The following is a 22,451-nucleotide window of genomic DNA, read 5'->3' on the forward strand; positions in this document are numbered from 1 at the left end:
ACTTTTAGCCTAACTCTAAGGGATGGAAAATTGACAGAATCATTTCTAGTTCTCCATATTCTGTTCCCAGGTGTGAGAGACATAAACCAAAGTTTAGTGCTCATTGAAAACATGAATGATGTTCATTCCTTAGTCAGTAGATGCAAAGATGATCCCACATAGCTGCCCCCCTCCTAAATTCTTTAAGTACCACTTAATTCTCCTTACTTCTCTGACCTGTAAGCAATGATCTTTAACCTAAACTCTAAATGTGATTTTACGAATAATTTCCTCTTGTAAAAGAATATGTAACACAAGTAGTAAATTAACTACAGAGAAAGCTATCCAAAGTGGAAGGGGTGGATTCTATGTTGCCAATAACCTTCAACTCAGTTTCCTCTTTTCTATTCCCAAGAATTCCATGTAAATCTACCTGTACTTCATGCTGTGAGAAACTCACATGCCTTCAGCTAGGAGCTGTTTTTTAAGAAGAACCTTTATGGAAGAGAGAAATGGGGAGGAAAGACCATAAGAAAGGAAAGAGGTTATGAAGGCTGAGAAGAGAACAGAGAAAGAATGTGTAGTTGAGTATGTCAAAATTCAGGTAACTTTCTAACATTTACAGTTATAACCTCTCTCTGCTTCATTTAAATGTCTTGTAGAATAGGAGGTGCTGCTGTGTTTATCCCCTGAAAAGCATAGGAGACATCTGGGAGGGCCAACCATATTTATACCATGGAGCATGGCAGGCCTTAAGTATTCATGCCCAAATCTCTTCCCAAGTGTTACCAACATCAGTCTGAGGTCTGTTCACTCACTGAGAGCTGTAAGCTATAGAGATTCTTCCCTTTTTCTTCCCCCATCTTCTCTCTAGACAGCTTACAGAAGAGTCTCCTAATGCCCTCTTTCTGTATTTCTGGATGTTTCCTCATACTCACATGCACCAAGGCTTGGTTGTTAGGGATGTAGAGCACAGTTCTTGGGTCCCGCCTGAAGAATCAGATCATATGGTTTTTTTCTCAGTCTTTGAGGCTATTAAAAGAAGAAAGCACCTCCCCGGATTTTTATTTTTTTTTTCCAGCCAATTAGAATCTTAAGGAGTATTTTCTCCATCTGAACCCCTCCTGTGAAGGAAATGGAACACTAAATTAATCTCCCCAAGGTCTTAAAGCATCTTCTTCAAATAAGGTATGGAGCTAATAGAGCCTCAGGTGGCAGCTTTATGTGTGAGCACTTGTCTTCATGGCCCCGGGAGGCCCTGGTGTAGCCTCCACATCCACCTCAAAGGTCAAATCATTCCCAGTTACTCTTGCAAGAAAATTTAAGCATCTGTTTGCCATAAGACTTTTGAATTCTAATTATATTTTCTCCTTGTTTATCTCAAAGTTAGTTGAAGAGTGGAAAGTTAAATGGACTAGAGTCAATATAGTAAAAGCATGTCACCCTTCCCCCAGTACCAAACATGAACCCACAATCTGCAGCCCACACTACTCCTTTATTGAGTTTATCTTGTCCATAGTTTTCTTGTTTTTCTAGAAATGCAGTCAAGATACTTCTAGCACAGCACTTCAGGCAATAACACCATATCCCTTTAGTCCCAGGGATGATAACATCTATAGTTTTCCCTCCAACCCGGATAGAAACCACACTGCCGATTACTGGTTTTAGGTGACAAACTGAGGCAAGGTTTTAATATTCTGGCCATTTCAGGCCCACTTGGGGCAATACTGTTGAGCATACTTGCTCCAGAGCTTTCTGGTAGGCTAGATGAGGTTTTGTCAGCATGTATCTCAATTTGGTTTCTTTTTCTGCCAAATGCTGCTGCTTTCTTTTTTTTCAAGGGTGTTAACCTCAGATAAACACCTTTCACCCCAAACTCTGTCTCAGCATCTGCTTCTGGAGAAACCAACCTATGACAAGAACATAGTCATCAGGTGATTTTGCCATCTATGGAAGTATAAGTTTCCTTGCTTGTCATCTCACTGGTGATATTATGACTGTTTCTGTTAACAAGATAATGTTGGAACTATGTGAAAGTGTGCAAGAAGGTGCATCCAACCATGGTTATAATGTCCTGGGTCCTTACTGGATCAGAAAAGAATGTAGGCTCATCAAAGACACAAAATTAACCTGGACACAAAAATGATTCTTGATATCAGCCTCACACCATGGACAAAATTAAATTTGTGGTGAAGTTATTAAAAGCTTAGAGCTATTGTAAGATAACACAGGGATTTTTATTCATTGATTTTAGATTTAAGATCTCTTAAATATTTTACAAAAACAAGAACCATAAATAAGTCTGCTTTAAAAATAACTTATAACCATGAAAAAAATAATTAAGAAAATGAGAAAGACAACTATAGAGTAGTAAAGATATTTGTTATACATATATCTGACCCAAGGCTCACATCAATAATTTATAAATAATATCTGAAAATTAATAAGAAAATATCAGACAACCTACTCTTTTTTAATGAGCCAAAGACTAGAACAGGTTCTTCACAAGAGGCAGGTAACCAATAAATGTATTAAAACGTGTGCAACATTATTAGTCAGCAGGCAAATGCAATCAAAACCACAAGATACTACGACACACTCAGCTTTTTTAAAATACTGAAAATACCTAGTTTTCTTAAGGATGTGAACCAATCGAATACCCATGAACTATTAATAAAATGTAAAATTATGTAATCAATTTAGAAAATATTTAACAGTATCTACTATAAATTAATATATGCTTATACGAAGAATTGTATTCCTATGTTTAGGCCCAACAGAAGTTCATACTATGTGCACAAAACAACAGTCCGGTAAACATGTGCCTTAATGATCAGAGCAGCACTTTTGCAATAGCTGCAACTATTATTATCAAGAATCAAAAAGTAAATATAGGAAATATTTATACAATGGCTACTCTATAGAAATGAAAATGAACGAACTACTGCTACATACAAACACAAGGAAATTTGTCACAAACTTAATGATGAATTTTGATTCCAGACACAAAAGAACATTTAATGTATGATTCTACTTTATAAATGTTACAACTAAGTAAAACCAATCTTGGAGGTGTACTGAGTAGGAATATAAAAGGGCGTTTACTGTGCTGGTAAAATTCTATTTCTTCTGGGTGGTAGTTGGTATAATGGAGAACTTATTTTGCAACAGATTCATTCAGCTAGACCTTTATGATTCATTCACATTTCTTTATGTAAATTAATATTTTTTTTATTAAAGAAATGTTCGTTGAAGCAATTCCTGATTGTCAGTTCAGGTTTCTCTACGATACACTTTCTTAATCTTGTTTCCATCCTCATTTTGTAAAGAATTAATTAAATAAAATCAATTTAATTTAACTGGTAGTTAAATTGAATCTCATCTTTCCTTAATGAATAAAGGAATATATCTGTGTGTTTATCTGTATATCCTCTATACATATATCTATGACTAAAATCTAATGTAGTAGGTTCTTAAAAATGTTTTGCTAAGTAGAATGGTGTTTATGAGGGGCTTTAATATGGAAACGAAAATCGCTCTCCATCAATCAGAGACGTATCATTAAATTGCCTGTGAAATCATCTACCTCCAGTAGTGGAAATTGGAGAGCATTACATTGATTCTATAGTATAATTATTTAGATATTTATGTGCCATAAAATTGTGAAAGATGGAGTCTATTTGTCAAATAGTTGAATGTTCAATGGGAAAAGTTAGTCCAAAATACAAATAATTATATTAAGTGTGATTGATTATAACAAAAGTATAATAGCTGACACTGAGTAACTGCTTATTACATGTTAAATGCTATTCTAAGTGCTTTATATTTAAACCTGGCTACAGCTTTATGCAATAATCATTATGTGCACTTTAGAGATAAAGAACAAGGAAGTTACATAACTTGCCCAAAGTGGGAAAGCAAGAGCCTGAGTCACAATGTAAACCAAATACTCAAGTTCCAGCATTCATACCCTTTTTTTAAAAAAACAGAAACAAAACACATTTCCTCTCTGAGAGGAAGGGAGAGGGAGAGAGAAACAGATAGAAACATCAATGATGAGCCATTAATCGGCTGCCTTCTATAGGACCCCTACTGGAGGCTGAGCCTGAAACCCGGGCATGTGCCCCAACTGGAATTGAACTACGATCTCCGGGATCACAGGTTGATGCTCAACTGCTGAGCCACGCCGGCCGGGCAACAACATTCATGTTCTTAATCACACACTGAGCTGTTATTTGTCTATGAGAAGAGAGTAAGACAGCTGGATTCCAGACAATTGGCATTATGCTTCCTGCCCTCCGTATCTTACTCATAACTTGATTAAAAATGCCTCGCATTCATGAACAAACTGACGGTTGCCAAGTGGGAGGGGGTTGGAGGGATGGGTGAAAAGGCAAAGGCATTAAGAGGTACAAATTAGCAGTTACAAAATAGCCATGGGGATGTAAAAGTATAGAAGGAGTGATAACCATACATAGTTACTACAATATTATTATTTTTGTGTTTGTGTGTTTATTTTTGTTTAAAATATTACAGATGCCCCTTTTTCTCCCCAATGACCCATTCCACCCCTTCCCATGCCCCTCCCCAGTCCCTCTCCACACCATTGTCCATGTCCTTAGGTTGTGCATATGTGCATATAAATTCTTTGGTTAATCTCTGCCCCTCCACCCACCCACCCTTCTCAGTCCCTCTGAGATTCATCAGTCTGATCCATGCTTCCATGTCATTGAATCTATTCTGTTCATCAATTTATTAAGTTCTTTAGATTCCACATATAAGTGAGATCATGTGATGTTTGTCTTTCTCTGCTTGGCTTTTTTGCTTAGCATAATATTCTCCAGGTCCATCCATACTGTCCCAAAGGGTATGGGGTCCTCCTTTTTTACAGCTGCGTAGTATTCCATGGTGTATACCCTAAGAATCCTGAAACACTAATCAGAAAGAATATTTGCATCCCTATGTTCATAGCAGCACAATTTACAATAGCTAAGATCTGGAAACAGCCCAAGTGCCCATCAGTAGATGAGTGGATAAAAAGTTATTACAATATTATTGACCATGTTCCTTATTGTAATAACTATGTATGGTGCCAGGTAGGTAGTGGACTTACTGAAGGGCCATTTTGTAAAATATCAATGTCTAACCACTATGCTGTACACCTGAAACTAATATAAATATTGAATGTCAACAGTAATTGGAAAATAAAAATAAATAAAATTAAATGGATACATGTACCAACAAAGGGGGAAAAACTCCCATCTTGTTCTGTCTTCTTATGGAAAATATGTAGATGGACTATGTAGAGGGAGAAATAGGGGAAATCAGGGATTAGAAAGGGGTTATCACTTTTTCATGAGGCAGGGCTCTCAGCTCCCATTGGCTGCAGCCAGACATCAAAACTAGGAAAGAGAGAGTGGGTGGGAAGATTTCTTTTCTATTTTATTTTTATTTTTCATCCTCACTCAATAATATGTTTTTATTGATTTTTTTAGAGAGAGAGAGGAAAGGAGAGAGAGAGAGAGAGAAACATCAATGTGAGAGAGAAATATCAGTTGATTGCCTCCTGTATGTGCCCCAACAGGGAATTGAACCTGCAACCTGGAATGATGCTCCAACCAGCTGAGCCACCTGGCCAGGGGAGAAGAATTTTTTTTTTACTTTACCCAAACTAGTGTCCTGCTCTCCTATAATTTGCACACAGTCCTCACTATAGGGACAGGAGTTGGGAATTCTCATAGACAGCTGGGGAAAAGTGCTCCTTCAAGAACTGTGTTTCAGTCCAGATCCTTAGCTGGTCTATGTTTCTTTCCATGTCTTGATAGATATAAATAACTTATCACTCTCCTAACAACAGGGCTTAAGTAAAAGCTAAGACAGACAGAGACCTTGGGGACTACTATTCAAAGCCACAGGTCTCCAAAGCCCAGGGTGCAACTAAGGATGAAAAAGATGGAACGTGGGAGGCATGAAGGGAGGGAAGATAAAGGAAGAGGGGCAGTGAGTTGCCTAAGTCAGGGATGGTCCCTGGAGAGGAGCACCTCAAATAAGTGTTCCTCCTAGCCTGGATTATGTGCAGATTATAAAAAGGATGGTGTTGTGACTAAATAATTGATGAGGCTAAGGTTTCCAGATTCAAGACTATGGAACTGAAGAATGAGAGAGAACCAAAACTCAGGTCAGTGAGTTATCTAATAAATCTCTCTGACATCCCACTGAAGGCACCAGGATAGAGAGGGCAGGAAATAGGGAGCCAACGTCTCAGCTAGAGAAAAGCGATAGTTCTAAAATTTGTTTTATTTAAGGATTATATGCTAAGATGTATAAAATAAGGTCACTGATAAATTCTGGAACTCATGAGGCAAAGATGAGTTGTGGAAGCAAACCAGAGGATGGACAGTGAATTATGTGTTTCTACTTCTTGCTCTTTTCTTCTGAACTTTCAACCTCTCTGGGCCTATTCTAACCCTGTGATTTCCCCTAGAAGTCCAAATGATCCCCAAGGATAGAATCTTTTCTAAAAGTGTGGGAAGAATTGGCTCAGTAATCATCAGCGGTTCAAACACTTTCCGAAGAAAAGTCACTATCTGACCATCATCCAAGACTACAGCCAAGTCAAAATTAATCTTGGATGGAGCCTGGGCTGTTTGGGCCCTCAGACCAGGAATGGTGATGTGCTCATCTGTGTATCTTCCTGTACTTGGAAAAGTACACAGAATGCAACGGGCATTCAATACTCCCCTAACCTGCTCAAAATCAGACCCATAAGATGGTCAAAAACCAATCTGCTTGTGTAGGCAAAACAATCATTTAGTGACTGAAAAAGAAGACAAATATTGTGCTAGGCACTGTGTGAAGAATTAAGTATTGAGAATGAAGCTATGGGAAGCCCTGCAGATAGAATAATTAGAGAATGGATTACAAATTTGAACTGTATGGAAAGAAATGATAAGGGACAAAGGTTAGGAGATAAAAGGAAGTGTCAGAAAAAGTGAAGGAAAGAGCCCAAAGGAAGGTGAGGGAACATGTGAAAGGAAAAAGTCTGAGCAGGATATCTGCTTGGGGCCCATAGTTTGTGTGGCAGGGTTTGAGACTTTGGGGATTAGCTTCTCATCAATGAAAGACCACGTCTACTCTAAGACAGAGACTCTGGGAATGATGAGTGGTTGCAGGGAAGAGGAAAAGCCTAGGATTTTTAACCACTCCAAACCTCATAGTACCACAGCATCATAATCTCATGTACCACAAAGGCAACTCTGAGTAAATCAAATAAAAATATTCAGGTTTTCAGCATGAAGACAGAAAAGAGGGTCAGCAAGTGTGCTTGTACTCCTAAGTACTACAGAGATTTCACCTTTCCTGAAGTCTTTCTAAACCACAGTGCATAAAAAGGACTCTGTCATTTGCTTAATGTATCTATCACCTTGGGCATGTAAACAGTATGATTCTATGGAATGGGGGAAATAGGTTATTGTAAAGTTTCTACAAAGAAAATGAGCTACATGTAACGTCCTAGTATCCTGGCACATAATGGAACTGAATGATTATTTTTTTGCATTTGCTTTTTAACTCCATCTTCCTTGCCTGGTGCCCCCCATTCCTGCTTCTTTAACCCTGAATAAGCTGAGTATTTTCATAGCCTTTTACTTAGAGGCAGGAGTCAGCTATTCCTCCTTTTCACCCCTGTAAACACAGAGTTGCTTTTCCTTCAACATACTCCAGACCCAGTGCTCCAGGCTGGAAGTCATTGGTAGCTACCATCAGAAGTTCCTACACTCACTCACCACTCTCCTCCCCTTCCCCTTTCTGCTCAGATGTATCATCTTTTATTCCACTGATCAGATGGTTTCTAGTTTAATACTTTTATTTACAGTTAAATCTAGCCTCCTCAAAATCCCATTACCTTATATCTGTCCCCCAGGCTTCCTAATAAATTTGACACATCTTTTGATCAATGACTAATCCTACAATATACCCATTAGATAGAGAGTGGGGAGGCTCTTCTCAGTAATAACAACAAAACTTCAAAAGTAAAGAATAACTCTTTGCAAAGCATTTCCTCCTTTCAATTCCATTCCATTCTCACATCCTGTGTCAAGAGCATGACTGGGCAGAAATTACTAGTGTCACTTAAAGAAAATGAAACCAAAGCCCAAGATTGAGTGACATTCTCAATATCATTATTGTTAAACAGTCTCAGAATCAAATCCTTCAACCAAATTCTTCTGAAGGTAAAAGCACAATAATCTTGCATACATTTTTCCATGGACAAAAAGGGCTCCAGGAGTCATGCATTAAATTTACAGAAAATGTTTCTTTTCAAAGCATGTGAGGTATACAGTCCACACCAGTTGTGGCAGAAGGTGGCCTTGCTTTTCTCTGGCTGATACCAGAAACACCAGTTAATGCTCTTTTTACCCTCCGAGATTGTCCATCTGCCCCAGAAGATACCTCAAAATTTGAATGCCACAGAGCCTTCCCACTTCTGTTAAATCTCATCTGACTCCATAACTTTTAAACATATTTTACTTGAACTTGCTTAAATAACTAATTTCTATCTTTGTATCTGCAAATAGGTGATATACCAACAGTAATTTGTCTTGTACTGTCAACAAATAATGCCCTCAAGTGCTTATCATAAAATCCACCTTTTATTGCTTACTTTTATGTTTACATTATGAAATTTTGAATTCTTTGAGACACATTGCAGTAACAACTGAGGTATTATGATGCTAGGCATCATGGATTTTGAGGTCTATGTATTTTGAAAATAAACACATATAATTAACTCATATCATTTTTACAGTCTCCCAAAAGTGTGTAGAACTTCATCAACTGAATTTTCCCCCAAATATAGTTAGCCTTAGTCACTCTCTCAAATTAACTAAGTCTATTTCATTTATTTGCTTGTTTATTATTTATTTTTTGTTTGTTTATCTTGCTCTAGGATGTTTGTACTTGTTCTTTCAACACTGCTCAGGACAAATTTCCTACTGATGTTCTAGGTTTCACACATTCTGGAAAACCTCCACATCCTCCCTGATGCCACCAGTCAAGATAAGGGGCACCATAAAAAACACCCTGTAAGTTACAACACTATAATGGCACTATTTAAATATAGCAATTTCTTCTTTCATTGTGTCTTTATTTTCTTTTATGCAATTTGTAAGGATATCATCCAGCTCTATTCTGTATGCATTGCTGTAACCCCAATATATTGTTCAATAACCTTACATATAGGCAATCCTCAATAATTTGTAGAATTGTTTTTAATGAATTCTATTTTCCAATACCTAAGAATCTCTAGGGAATAATTAAATTACCATCCTTGCTGCCCCTGGAAGTCAAGACTACTAAACATCTTATGAACAGGTAGCACATACAAGGGGCAACTTCTAAAGAGCTGGAGCTGCTATTGCATTATCTAAAGGTAATATTTTCCTCTTTGCAAGGCCTGCAATGTGGCTCAACACCACTACTTCCCCATTTCTGCTTACTGGCTTCCCAGGTATGGAGGAGGCACATCACTGGATCTCCATCCCATTATTGATGGTTTACATCTCCATACTCCTTGGTAATGGCACCCTTCTCTTCCTCATCAAGAATGATCATAACCTTCATGAACCCATGTACTATTTCTTAGCTATGTTGGCAGCTACAGACCTCGGAGTGACACTGACCACAATGCCCACAGTTCTGGGAGTCCTGTGGCTGAATCACAGAAAGATTGGCCATGGGGCCTGCTTCTCTCAGGCTTACCTTATCCATACTCTTTCTATTGTGGAGTCTGGTGTTTTGCTTGCCATGGCCTATGACCGTTTCATTGCCATCCGCAACCCCTTGAGATATACTTCCATCCTTACTAACACTAGGGTAATGAAGATTGGGATGGGGGTACTGACAAGGGCCGGTCTGTCAATTATGCCAATAATCATTCGCCTTCACTGGTTCCCCTATTGTCGATCCCATGTACTCTCCCATGCTTTCTGTCTACACCAAGATGTCATCAAGTTAGCTTGTGCTGACATCACTTTCAATCGTCTCTACCCAGTTGTGGTTGTATTTGCAATGGTTTTGTTGGACTTTTTCATCATCTGTTTTTCCTACATTTTGATCCTCAAGACTGTCATAGGCATTGCTTCTGGAGAAGAAAGGGCCAAGGCTCTCAACACATGTGTCTCCCACATCTGCTGTATCCTGGTCTTCTATGTCACTGTAGTTGGTCTGACATTCATCCATAGGTTTGGAAAACATGCTCCTCATGTGGTGCACATCACAATGAGCTACATTTACTTCCTTTTCCCCCCTTTTATGAACCCTGTCATTTATAGCATTAAGACCAAGCAGATCCAGAGGGGAATAATTCACTTATTCTCTCTGCCTCATACTAGAGCATAACTTTAACTCATTATTCTTTGAGGAATAATTCAGGAAACCTGGAAAAGCTGACAATTGGTTTGTAAAGGCAACTAGGGAAAGGCATGTCAATGGAAACCAACCGCTCTGCTATTTAGGACATCATCTTAGCCTATTTATTTCTGAGTGTATATAATATAACATATGTACAGCGCTAAGCATATATCTCAATTTTCCAACTAATTTATTGTTTTCCCAGATAATTAACCTTGTTTGGTGAGCCTATGGCACTTGAAATGTTCTTGGATCTACGGTGTGGATCACCAGCGTTTGAGTCAAATTCCATTGTTGTACCATATGTTCTGCATGTATTGGTTCTGGTGTACCTAGTAATTACATTCTTCACCTCAGACATTCATCTGGTCTTTCCACTTGCATAGAGCTGGTTGCTTCAGCCACATTGTCAACCTTACTTGGGGTCAGAGCACCCAGAATCGGCTTGGTGTTTGGGGACTGGATGACCGGATATATTGGGTTTTTAGTCCAGCAGAGCTTTTACCAGGATATGAAAGTGAATCTAAGTTTTGGGTTGCCGATGGGGCATCCCAGTATCGGTTATTGTTATGGGGAAAGTAGGACTTTTGTAGGCATTCTACTAAAAAATAAGAAGCATATACAACATTTCCAAACCATGTTTGTTGCTCTGCCCCCCCTGCCTCAGCATGGCATAAAAAATAGCACTGACTAGAGTCGTGAAAATAAGCAACTCAGACTCATCCTTGTCAAAACAAAATTTCTTTTTGTTGTTGTTTTATTCTGTTTGTTTTTACATTCTGCTCCTCCTTTTCTGAACTCTACAAAGGCAAAGTCTGCCTCACCCTCAACCTCGTAAGAAGCCCAATGCTTCAGAAGTCAATTGGTCTGGTCTGCACTTTCCAAAGTGCTCCTCCCTCTTCTCACCACCCACCCCCCTGGCCCTTCTCACCCCCCCCCACACATACACACTCCAGTGACCTTTCACTATGCCCTAGCTATTTATTGCAGTCACCTTCCTTGCAAAAACCCATTATCCTCTACCTCCTCTCCAAACATTTTGAGCAAATTAGAATGATTCAACATATCTGAGTATGCATCACAATGAGCTACATCTATTTCATTTTCCCTCCTTTAATGAACTCTGTCATCTACAGCATTAAAACTAAGCAGATTCACAGTAGTATACTACAATTATTCCCTCTGCCCCCATCAAGAATATCACATTTACTGTCTCCTGTCTGGGGAAGGGCTAAGAGATTATAAATATGATCTTGTTACCTTGACAGGGCTCTGGATGTGAATCTACTACTGGCTTCATGCCATTCCATGAGACGTAACATTACAATAAAACACACCTGATTGCATTCAATGCAATCTGATACATTTAAATTATGTAGTAATTTTTAAAAATTTAGGTATGACTTTAAAGGACAGTTGTTATGTACCAGGCATCACCTCCACTGAAACCAACACTCTCTATAACATCATAGATGCTTAATACATGCAGACTCAATGGCAGAATAAACTTTATGTCCCTGACTATTCTTACAGGACCTCTGCCTGCCTCTCTGGGGCTCTGAGGGCTCTGATTGTGGCCACAGATGAATGACTGGGAGCTGTAGGGAAAAGGCCTAGCATCATCTCCAGCCCTGGGAACCGCAGAGCTGAAATACTGCTGGGAGTTAGTTAGAGGGAGACAGAATCATCAGTCAAGACCTGCGGAGAAGCCAGGCAGTTAGTGTGCTTGTGGTTTACTTGGTAACGCAGAGCTCCTAAGGATCATGCATTGCTTGTCAAGCTTTCTGCTAAAGATGAGGTGACTTAGAGGTCAGCCCAAGTGACAAGATAAGGAACAGTGAGTGAAGAGGAGAGAACAAGCCTAAAATGGGAAATTAAAGGTCAGTGAAATGGGAATGAAAATGAGTGACGGAAGTATAGAAGGAAAGGAGGGAGAGCCGGGGAGACAGGAGTGAGGATCAGAAAAGGAGCCCAAGGGAAGCTTTCTCTGTGGGTAGGAAATTAAAGGAAGAAGAGAAATCAAGGTGTTCCTCTGGGATCCGATGTCTCCAGGATAAAATTTTAAACTCATAATTCTTCATCAGCAGCTAACCCTGGGGAGCTCCTGTGCACTCAGGGTTGGGAGGGCTACGGTAGGTGTTATCGGAGCCAAGACCTAAACGGGCCCAATTGTCAGCCCCTCCCAGGACCTAAGTCTTATCTCTTAGGCACAGCCTTAGGGTCTCCAACCATTCCCCTCCCAAGCTTTGCGAATACTGGCGCCTCCCTCCGCAGTGAGTGATCCAGGATGAAGCCCTCTTGGAACTGGACAGGGGACAGCCTCAAGTCTCATCGTGGCTCCAGTGGAGGACAAGCTCTGCCACACATGGGCACATGACCTTTCAAAGTCACTTAACCACTGAGTTTTAGTTATTTCATTGTTAACTGGAATAAAACCATTTTTAACAGAGGTTTATGAAGTTAAAGTAAAAAATGATGATTCTGATGTTCTGGTGCATTAAGAGAGAGACACTGGCTCAATATATGCATTCAAATGTATGCTTTTACTTATGCATTCTGCCTAAACCTATTTTTTAAAATTTATCTTTATTGTTGACAGTATTACAGATGTCCTCTTTTTCCCCCATTGAGCCCTTCTACCCCACCCCCACCCCCGCCCGAGGCCTTCGTGATACAGTGCCTCACGGCCAAATTGCAACCAAGGCTAAGCATTTAGTAAGGAGTTAGTATTATTCAGCAGTTAGTAAGGAGTCAGGCATTCTTCAAAGTTTTCCTTCTACCAAGGCATAGCTACCCCTCTTCCAATTACACCTCAAGTAATCCAAGCTTCTCTTGGCTTTTTGCTCCCAACTTACTAAGATTTGTTGTGTCTTCAACCAATTACTTAACTGGTCCAGCACAGGAAATCCAGCTATGACCTCTTTAGCTTTCTACAAGCCCACCGTGACATGCTTCTTGGTATACAGTCTAGTGTAGTAGTTTTGGAGTCAGTCTGATTTACGAAGCCACCTTCCACTTACGAGCTGTGTACTCTTTGGCAAATCATGTCACCTTTCTGTGTTTTGATCTGTTCAACTTTAAATGGGGATACTAATAGTATCCACATTATTGGGTTGTTTTAATGATTAAATGTATTAGTACATGTGATGCACTCAATAGTTCCTGGACCATAATAAATACTATAGGACTTTTAGTTGTTGTTGTTATTGCTGTTAGACTTTTTGCGAAAATGGGATCATTTGGCATTCAGGGTTGGAAGGGTCTGGTCTGCCAAAGAAAGTGAGGACTCTGTAAAAACTTGCTGACAAGCACAATGTTTGATAGTAGACAAGATATTATAATGCAAAGACTTGCATTCCATTCTCATGTGAACCCTGTGAGAAAGCAGGGAATGGTGGAGGTTTTAGTTCTACTTTTCAAGGAAGATTTTGAGATTCTCCAAGAGCTGGGGAGGGCTGTGCTGCAGGCAAGGGAGGAGAGCTGATGGGAGCGAGTCCTTGAAAAGGTGCCAGGCTGCCTGCGCAGTGCACGGAGGGGAGTCCGACCCGCACCTCCTTGGCTCACTGTACTGACTTAAGGTACTATGCTTAGCAACTCCAGGAGCCAAATGCATGGAGCTGGTGGCGGCTTCCCTCTGTAGGCCAGAGTGTTCTTGGGAATAAGGCACTGAATTTACACACTCTCCTGAGGATTCAGAGCCTCTTTCTTTTGAGGGTGTTTGAAGCCTCTACTCAGAAACTTTTCCCTTCCTCATGACCTCCACAAATCTGGAGCAGACTACAAAGAAGCCTAGACTGTGGGTCAGCCATGTGGACCAGATGTTTTCTGGAATCGTTCTGAAAGTGGACACTGATACATCAACATTTATTAAGTGCCTTTGAAGCAGAATCTGAACTAGAGTGTCTGGATGATCAAAATGTAGATGGCCATATGACTAGGATTGAAGATTAGGCATATAGGGAAGAAAGAGTCTTTTAAAGTAAGTGCTCATTGGTTCACAAATGGATTCTGAGTGTCTGCTTGTTACCTAGTACTGCATGAAGCCAGCGTGATAGCAGATGATGTGAATGTGCATGTGTGCAGGGAGGGAGGCACAAAATGATGGGCTAACAAATATTAATTGAAATGATTTTAATAGTAGAATCAATTTGCAGTAGTATTTTAACAGCCACTTGTGCCAAATTCAGCACTATTAGGAGATTTATATTCATTTTACCTCAGCAAAACTCTACAGAACAAATCTTCATATTTTAATTTTACTGATAAAAATAAAATTTGTTAATTTGAGAAAATTCTCAAGGTTATGTAAATAGTAAATAATTAAGTTTTATTTTATTTTTCCATGTGGTGACGGACAGAGAGAAGGCGGGTGGGGGCTGGGTGTAGGTGGGCAAAGGGGGGAGACATCTGTACTAGTGTCAACAATAAAAATAAAGTTAAAAAAAAAAAAAAGACCATGAATAAAAAGCATCCTTCTTCGTCAGTTTCAGGATTTTGTGTTGGTTTGGGTAGATGTGGATGTGTACTGTATGTATGAATGAGACAGAGAGATCATTTTCAGAGAAGGAATGAACTGGCTGGCAATTTTCAGAGCTATGTGGCAGTTTTAAAAGGACATGGGTAGATGGAGCTGGAAGAAAAGATCCACTTTCTTGAAGCGGATTTGAATTTAAGGCCACTTTCAGGCTGAAGGCTCCCCCTGGTGGTGACATTGGAAAGCCAAAGCATGCAGATTAACTTGGCTGTTTCAGCAGCGGAGAAATCTCATTTCCCACCAAGCCTGGCTCAGCCGGCTAGGTATAGATTTTGGGTAGAGGGGCCCAGTATAAAACCTATACTAGGACCCTAAAAGCATGCCAGGCTCAAATATATCCCTGCATCTCTCTCCCATAGGCTTTCTCAACCTCTATTTCAGAATAGGCTCAGTTGTGCTCCTTGTGGACAGTGAACTGAGAGTTTCTCACACACACAGAACCAGAAACATAACCCTCTCTCCTTTCTGTCTACACCAGGAGGTGATATACTTGGCCTTGCACGGATACCACTTTCAACAACCTGTATGGGCACACACTGGTGGCGTTCACTGTGATGCTGGACCTGGCACTCATTGCACTGTCTTAGGGAGTCATCCTATACACCCTGGAAAGACTGGCCTCCCAAGAGGAGTGGAGTTGAGCCTTCCAACCATGCACCAAACACGTCTGTGCTGTGCTGGTGTTCTTTGTGCCCATGGCTGGGCTGTCCCTAGGCACCCCTTTGGGAAGGATGTCCCACCTTCTGCCTACCTTTTTATGGCCAACATCTACCTCTTTTTCCATTGCTCTGAGTATGTGTGAATTTCTTTATTGAATATGGGTTAAAGATGCTGACTTCTCTTGCTTAAATTATAATGCCTCCTCCCACATATGAGACCTGGCATTCTGAGTAGTATCAAAGGGAAAACTCTGTTGAGGGTCATCATCAATATGCAAAAACTAAAACAAAAATGAAACTGAACAAAAACGAAAAAGGAATAGTACGTTAAAAAGCACCCAGAACAGAACTTAGCAAAAATCAGATAAATGTCAATTCTAATTAACTTTAGGGAATGTATATTTTCCCATGGCCCTTTATAACTTCTTTCCTCATCTCTACCTGGCCAAGGTCCTTCTCTGCAGTTTCTATCCCGGCTAAGCAGTATCCTGTGGACTTTTGAGTCACATTGGAAGATTCAGAGCTTCTGCACTCTCCCCTAATGGCTGACTGAGGCAGAGCTCCAAATCTGCCCGAGGATGTGCTCCCTTCCTGATTATCCAGTAAGAAGCTTTGATGCCACCTCTAACTCTTCTCATTCCTGATTTTACCTTTTCTGTGGACTCCTAAGTCCCACAACCTCAGGTCTGACATTAAGCTGAAATCAGTGTTTGCTTCTTGTCAGTTTTAGTTGTGAGATCTTGCACAATGACTTGGAATGCAACTAAGGTTCAATGAAGGAAACCACACAAACATGACTAAGTCATAATCTAATAGCTCAGAAGACTGTAAATCTAAAATTGCCAGTTAAAACTGCCCCTACCACTGACTAAATGAAATTCATGTTGAAGTCTCAGCATGGAGGTTGCATCTTCAAGGACATTTTCCCTGACAGGAACCCCCTCCAACACCAGTGCAGAGGCTTCATCAGTCGGCTCCTATGGAACCCTGCATTTCCCATGGTTACATACATGTTAGTATATGACATGTTAGTACATATTAGTGTGCTATTTTGTGTTTCAGTTTAGTTTCTTTTTCCCCCCCTCCAGAATAGATTACTAAATTAAACTCTTTGGAGGAAGTATGCATGTTGCATTTACAAGTAAATCTTTATAAATATAATTCCAGGCAGATAGTTGATACTTCATGAATAAATACTAAATGAATTCCTGGGTACACCTATTCTTACAGTAGGATCCAAAGCTAAGAAGAACTCTTTTCTTTTTAAGAAAGCTTTTCTTCACACCCAGGAAGCTAGAATGGACTTCTTTCCGGTAACATCTCTCAAAGGGCCGTCCCCATTCTTTTTTTAATTCTGCTTTGCTCAGGTGCTCTGGGTCCTCCCACCCCTCTCTGCCACAGGTTAAAATTACAGTGACCAGCCTGGCTGGGGGAGGCTCAGCGGTTGAGCGTCTACCTAGGATCCAGGCAATTGGGGTTCAATTCCTGGTCAGGGCACGTGCCCAGGTTGTGGGCTCGATCAATGGCTCTCTCATCATTGATGTTTCTGTCTCTCTCTCCCTCTCCTTTCCTCCCTCTGAAATCAATAAAGATATATTTTTTAAAAAAATTACAGTGACCAGAAAGTGCTTCTTGAGAGGTGTTCCTCACAGCGCTGGGTCATAAGGAACCTTATATATAAGCCACCACACCTCCCGCCTCATCCAAGGCCGAACAGAAAACTTGCTGAGTCTGTTTAATCAATAACATTTTTTGGTTTTTGCCATGGACTTAGGAGTTTAGAATTTCCTGGGCTCTGAAAAGGCAATTATTTTATCAAAGGCTTCGGGTCTTACTAATCTTTTCATCCAAGAATATGGCCAGCCGAAAACTGTAGTCTCTACATATTTGCTGAATAACTGAGTGTGAATAGCTACCTGGGAGGAAGGAGAGTTTCAAAGGGAGGCGAAACTGGGGAAAAGAGGGATCACAGAAAGACTGAGGGTCAGCCAATAAGTTTTCTTGTAACCACAGCAGCTAGTGGGAGAAGAAAATGAAGCATCATCTGATCTGCTGAAATATCTCTTGGTGGTACTTGTGAGTCTCTACGTTTCCATGGAAGATGACCGAGGCATGTGAAAACTAAGTTCCAGGCGGATATTGATCCCTCTTTGGTGTTTGCCAGATTGCATCTATCTAAGGAGTTTCCTCTGAGAGCCTAAGACCCAAGGGAGAAAGACAGATAGCTTTATAATTGCCAGTGGTGCAGCAGACCCGGAGTCAATCAGAAGAGGCTGGGAGAGGAGTGAAAAGTGCTGCACGGGTCAGGAAAGGAGCTACGGACAGTGAGGGACCAGCAAGTTATTGAAGGTCCTTTGGTTGGTGGATAGAGGCACCTCTCTGATGCCTTTTACTTAGCAGGTGTAAGCAGGGTTATGGAATAGGGCAGCTTCCAGGACGATGACTGGTCTGTGGTTAGGGCTGCTGTCCTATTATATCTCACCATGATGATTTGGGTTGGAAAGAGAGACCAGAAGTTGTTGCTAGGCTGGGTTTTGAGTGGAGTGATACAGAATTGTGTCAGGCAAAGAATCATAATCTCAGCAACTCCACCCTGACTGGTGCAGCCCCCAGCACTTCAGAGCATTTCCTCCCACAGTCCCATATTAAACCCAGTAGTTTCCCTGGAAAGGAAGCAGGGAACATGTGGCATTGTCCATCACAGAATAAAGCTAAGGTGGACAGGGATTCAGTCACTTTACCAAAGCCACGTGGCTGCCTTGTCCAAAAACCACTTATGGACTCAAAGCTCCAAACCCTGAGTTTCTTGCTCTTTGTTGTCAGATCACTTGCTGACTTTCCCTTAGAGCCCACTGCAGACACGAAGGGAAGAGTTGTAGCTGTTACCTGGTAGGCAATGGTTATGGAGACCTTTCCATAAGAAAGGAGTCTTGGAATCCACAAATAATAATCATCTGCGTCTATTGAGTGTAGGGTTCCAACTGCACCACGTTGAGAGTTGTATATAAATGGCTTTATAACCTACAAGGTAGACATAATAATTGTCTCAGTTTTTCAAGTGCCGAAACTGAGATTAAGCAAACAATTTTCTCTGCCATAGAGTTCATAAATATTTGACTTCTGATTTGAAAGCAGATCTGGCCCCAGAGCTGCTTCCTTAACCTCACTCTACTGCCTAATGAATCCTGTCTAGGGGGCCACAGGCCTAGATCTGTCTGCATTGTCCAGTGGCCCTGAGGTGAGAAGACCGAATAAAGGCCCGCGGGAGTTTCCCTGGCCGCCTCTAGGGCACCAACTTCAGGCTCCTCCACACCCCATGCTCCCTCTGCTCCTAACGCGTCCCCGCGTCAGCCCCTCCGTGTCTCACATCTCCCATTACCCATCCTTTCTGCCCCCCGACCCGCCCCCCGTTGTCTCACGAGAGCCGTTCTCCTCTCCTTAACCCCCTTCTCTCTCCTTCATTTGAGCTCCCACTCTGCCCCCCTCTTTTCTGCCTCTCCCTCTGCCTCTCCCGCCCTCTCTGAGTCCCTGAGCTTCCCACCAGCCTACTCGTTGGTGTCCCCCTCACTCCCCCTCCGTCTCTTCCCTGCCTGCAGTTCCCTCTGCCTCTCGGCCACCCGTCTCCCGCTCTGTCTCAGCGGCCGTCTCCGGCCTCAGCTTCCCCATTCTCCAGGCCGCTCATCCCTCGCCGCTCCCTCACCTTCTGCTCCTAAGTTTCGTCCCCTCCGTTTCACAGCCCCCTTCCTCTTGGACACTCATCTCGCCTCATTCTGTCCATCACCATCTCTCTCGCCAGCTTTCACCCCCCCTTCTTCTTCCATGTCCCCACGGCCTTGCAGCCTCTGAGACCACTTGAAGCACGGCCCTCCCCAGCTGGCCCCTCAGCATATTCTCAGCAAGGTCACCGTTTGGCTGACTCACATGTTTCTCTGATCTCACCCTCATTATGCCTTCCCCGATTTCTGAGCCGCGTCTTTCACTCTGTCCCTCAGCCTTGCTTTCTGTCCTTCAGTATATGCCATGACCCATTTCTCAGCACCCCCTTTTCTCACTGTCTCCCAATGACTCCTTCAGCCCTTTGGTCTCTCAGCAGATTCTCCGACCTTTCAAAGGCCCAGGACACCTTATGCCCATAACTAAAGCGCTCTCATATTAAAGAGGAGTTGGACTTTATTTCCATATAATAGGAGAGGTAAAGGGTAGGAAAACAGGGGAAATTATAAGAAACTCAGTTTTTGGATGGAAGCAATAACACATGTGTTTATCCTTTATCATATCACAGATTTTGTGCTAAGTTTTGTACACACGGTGTGCCAATTAAAACATATCCATTCTGTAAGTAGAAAATATTGTCATCATTTCATTGATGAAGATAGAAAGGGAAATATTATATCAGACACTGAGATCCAGAGTAGCAAGGTGTCTTCTGAGCATTGCTCCAGGTACCCCTGTTTTTAGTATTTAATAAATGAATTTGAGGAGCAGGCTCTGTCATTGTTGCTTCTGTTTCATGATGCACATACTGATATGTGCTTTTCACAATACCTGCTGAGGAAACATTGTTCTAACAAGTTTACCTGGTTTATTAGGCTTGTGTAAATTGTGTTAAGTCTCCAGCTTGATTTCTGTGGAGAGATATCTTTGCAAATATAGAGACAAGAGTGAAAAGAAACAAAGAAGCAGGTATGTCAGTACACTCTGAAGTTAGACTTGAAAAAAATCTCAGGAATTAGTGTGAAGGCAGCAGCTTTAAATATGTAGACTAATGCTCCCCCTCCAAAACAACAAAAAACCAAAAACCTCATAGACACAGATAACAGCATAGTGATTACCAGAGGGAAAGGGAGGTGGGGGAGGGAGAACAGGGTAAAGGGGGATAAATGCTGAGGGAAGGAGACTTGAGTTTGGGTGGTGAACACCACACAATACAATACAATACACAGATGATGTTTTATAAAACTGTACACTTGAAACCTTTATAACTTTATTAACCAATGTCACCCCAGTAAATTCAATAAATATTTTAAATGAAGATGTAGACTATGTAGGATAAGTTAGTGTGATTTTGTGAGAGGAATAACGAGATTTCCGGGGGGGCGGGGCTGAGAAGATGCCTGAGGTGTAAGACACCGGCTCCCTTAGAGCGGCTGAGTTGAAATAGAAGCATGAACATGTGAAGAGGATCACGCAACGGCAATAGGGAGGGAAAGCAGACTGGATGCGGCAACTCCACACAGGCATCCTCAATGTGCTTAGAAAAATTAGAGATAATTTTTCCTATAAGAAATACTTGAAAAGGTCACACACAAAAAGACAGGGAGTAATAGAGTTTTTGAGAATCTGCACATACTGTTTAAGTTGAGATATAAAGATTTTTTTCTAAGACAAAAAAATAACCTCTTTCACTAACTGGTCAAGAATAAGAGTAGGGAAAACCTTTGTTGAGGTTGAAAGTCATTGCGGTAAGAACAGGATTATATGGGGGTGAGAGAAAGAGGGGGGAAAGCAGGAAAAGACCAGCTGCTTATGAGGGCCGTTGCTCATTGGGAGGTCAGAGCTCCAGAGGGTGCCGACCAGGCCAGCCAGCAGGGGGTGGCTCTCGGGAGAGCAGCGTGGCTCACGCTCACCGGCCTGGTAATCTCCAATCACACCGCCACTTTGTCAGAGTGAATAGGCCTCTTGAGAATGAGGATCTCCGCTGTACCAAGAGCCAACTTGAGCTTCTCTGCGTTCCTGCTGACAGGCTTCCCAGGCCTGGAACGGGCTCACCATTGGATCTCACTGCCGATTTTTGTAGGATACCTCGTGGCCCTCTTGGGTAATGCCTCCATCTTGCATCTGGTCCAAACCGACCCTTCCGTCCACCAGCCCATGTACTACTTTCCGGCCACCCTGGCTGTGACAGACTTGGGCCTACACATGTCCACACTGCCCTCAGGGCTAGGTGTGCTGCGGTCTGATGCCCGGAAAGGGGGCCGAGTGCCTTGTGTCCTGCAGCAGCACTTCCCACACCCTTTCTCCTTCATGGAGTCAGCCGTGCTCTTTGCTCTGGCTCTGGACCGCCTGGTGGCCATCCCATAGCTGGATCTGTGCTCACAGGTCCCCTGGAGGCATTGGCCGGGGTTGTGCTGGGCACGCGGAGCGCCCCCATCACTGCTGCCCCGTCACTGCACCTATTGAAAGTTGACTACTGTCGCCCTGGGGCACTGTCTCATGCTTGCTGCCTTCACCAGGACAGGATCCGCCTGGCCTGCTCTGACACACGTTTCCCAGACTCTAGGGGCTGTGCGTCATCGCGCTGGCCATGGGCCCTGATGTCCTCTTCATCCTGCTCTCTTTCACTGTCATCCTCTACACCGTGCTGGCCATCGCCTCCGAAGGGGAGAAGCTCACTGCTCTCAACACCTGTGTCTCCTGCATCCTGGCTGTGCTCCGCTTCTACGTGCCTGTGCTGGGCCTGTCAGTTGTGCACACATTTGGGCACCATACCCCACCCCTGGTGCACATCCTCATGGCACTGTCTCTGTGCTCTTCCCACCCCGATGAACCCCGTTATCAATAGCATCAAGACCCAGCAAATCCGCAGGGCCATGCGCAAAGTAGTTTCACTGGGGAAGATATAATGAGACATTGGGGATGGAACATGTCATTCAAAATGGGGAATGTGTTCAAGTTTCTTTTTAGAGCCCTCTTATAACAACAAAGCAATTCCTGCTTATTTATTTTTAGTTTGAGCAATTTATTGTACATTATGAATTGACTCTACTGTAAAAATCAAAGTTGATGCTTATTTCTACTTATGTATGTATTTATAAATATATAATCACTACTTTCTTACACTGAAAAAAATGCTTTTTTTTAACATAAAT

The 22,451-nt window shown here is 41.9% G+C and overlaps 1 protein-coding gene and 1 pseudogene across 1 annotated transcript; both read left to right on the forward strand.

The window, feature by feature from the left end:
* Window positions 1-9,438: 9,438 nt before the first annotated feature.
* Window positions 9,439-10,377, forward strand: LOC107538675 (olfactory receptor 51B6). Its single transcript, XM_016214997.2, has one exon. The coding sequence runs from the start codon at window positions 9,439-9,441 to the stop codon at window positions 10,375-10,377; it is 939 nt and encodes a 312-aa protein (XP_016070483.2).
* Window positions 10,378-21,267: 10,890 nt separating this feature from the next.
* LOC107538707 (olfactory receptor 51L1-like) lies at window positions 21,268-22,205 on the forward strand (annotated as a pseudogene).
* The last annotated feature ends 246 nt before the right edge of the window (window positions 22,206-22,451 follow it).

The sequence above is a fragment of the Miniopterus natalensis genome, chromosome 11 (assembly GCF_054644295.1).
Source record: "Miniopterus natalensis isolate mMinNat1 chromosome 11, mMinNat1.hap1, whole genome shotgun sequence".
In the NCBI taxonomy this organism is placed as follows: domain Eukaryota; kingdom Metazoa; phylum Chordata; class Mammalia; order Chiroptera; family Miniopteridae; genus Miniopterus; species Miniopterus natalensis.